General features: G+C 33.5%; 1 protein-coding gene across 1 annotated transcript; it reads left to right on the top strand.

The window, feature by feature from the left end:
* Positions 1 to 4: 4 nt before the first annotated feature.
* Positions 5 to 977, top strand: LOC111394298 (vetispiradiene synthase 2-like; the record flags this gene model as incomplete). Its single annotated transcript, XM_023020049.1, has 3 exons — positions 5 to 31; positions 156 to 401; positions 510 to 977. Coding segments are annotated over 3 exons (570 nt in total), but the record flags the coding sequence as incomplete, so codon positions are not given.
* Between the last annotated feature and the right edge of the window lie 338 nt (positions 978 to 1,315).

Raw genomic sequence — 1,315 nt, 5'->3', positions numbered from 1 at the left:
ATCTTATGCGGTCCATTATGCAAAAGAAGCCGTAAGCACCACGCTCTATGATTAGTGCACTACTACTATTAATTTCTTAGTCTTCTGCATTCTATTATTTTTATGCACTATTTATCCTCCTTTATTTTCCTGAATGCATACTAATTTGAACGCAGTTGAAAGAACTTGTGAGGACATACTATGTGGAAGCCAAGTGGTTCATCGAAGGATACTTGCCACCATTTTCCGAGTACATGAGTAATGCCTTAATCACATGCACTTACGTTTATCATACAACCACGTCCTTGTTGGGGATTAAATCAGTCACCGAGGAAGAATTTGAGTGGCTCAGCCATAAACCTAAAATGCTTGTTGCCAGCCTCATAATATGTCGACTCGTTGATGACATTGCTACCTATGAGGTATGAATTGCACTCAAAGTTCGTTGGAAGAAAAAATTTGTTCTACAAATAATTAGAAACTTTATTTCACTTATCTAATTGAGTTCGCCGAATTTTGTCTTATCGAAGGTTGAGAAGGAAAGAGGCCAAATTGCTACCGGCATCGAATCATACATGAAGGAGAATGGTGTTACTAAAGAAGTGGCCATCGATAAATTTTTTGAAATGGTTACAAATGCATGGAAGGATATCAATGATGAGTGTCTCCGACCAAGTTCCTCTCCAAGAGAAATTTTGATGCGAATTCTCAACCTTGAACGAATTATAGATGTCACTTATAAAGGCAATGAAGATGGATACACACAACCACAAAAAGTTCTAAAACCCCACATCATTTCTTTGTTTATTGATCCCGTTGTGGTCTAATATTATTTGGGATCAAGTTGGATACAAATTGATGTAATTAGACATTTTTTTTGCCTTAATTTGTGATTACTTTTTGTTTACCCTTGAAATAAAGCGAACCTTCAAATAAGCTGTAGACATTTGCTCATTACTATTAAATATCCATCTTAACAGTATATGTACTTTTGCAAATTCCATGTTTTATAAATTTTGCTACTTGGCTACTTAAAGTCTTATATTGATCATTAGATTACAATTTAGAACCTAAACTGAGCACCAAACAATATGATTAATCTTAATTTGCTCGCTGTTATGAACAAATTAATTATTTTCTTGGAGCTTCAAAATTCTCAACGTCGTATTTCAACATATGTTGAATAAAATCTGCACGGAAATTTTGTCAATTATTATTAAGAAATATTCGAGAATATAGGAAAAAAATTGTAATTCGACAACTCATATAATAAGACAATTCGTGTTAACACATTGCAATACCTTTTCATTGAAAATCCGAAATATAGATTAAATAG

The sequence above is a fragment of the Olea europaea genome, chromosome 5 (assembly GCF_002742605.1).
Source record: "Olea europaea var. sylvestris chromosome 5, O_europaea_v1, whole genome shotgun sequence".
NCBI classification, from domain to species: Eukaryota; Viridiplantae; Streptophyta; class Magnoliopsida; order Lamiales; family Oleaceae; genus Olea; species Olea europaea.
This window is presented reverse-complemented; position numbering and strand designations above follow the sequence as displayed.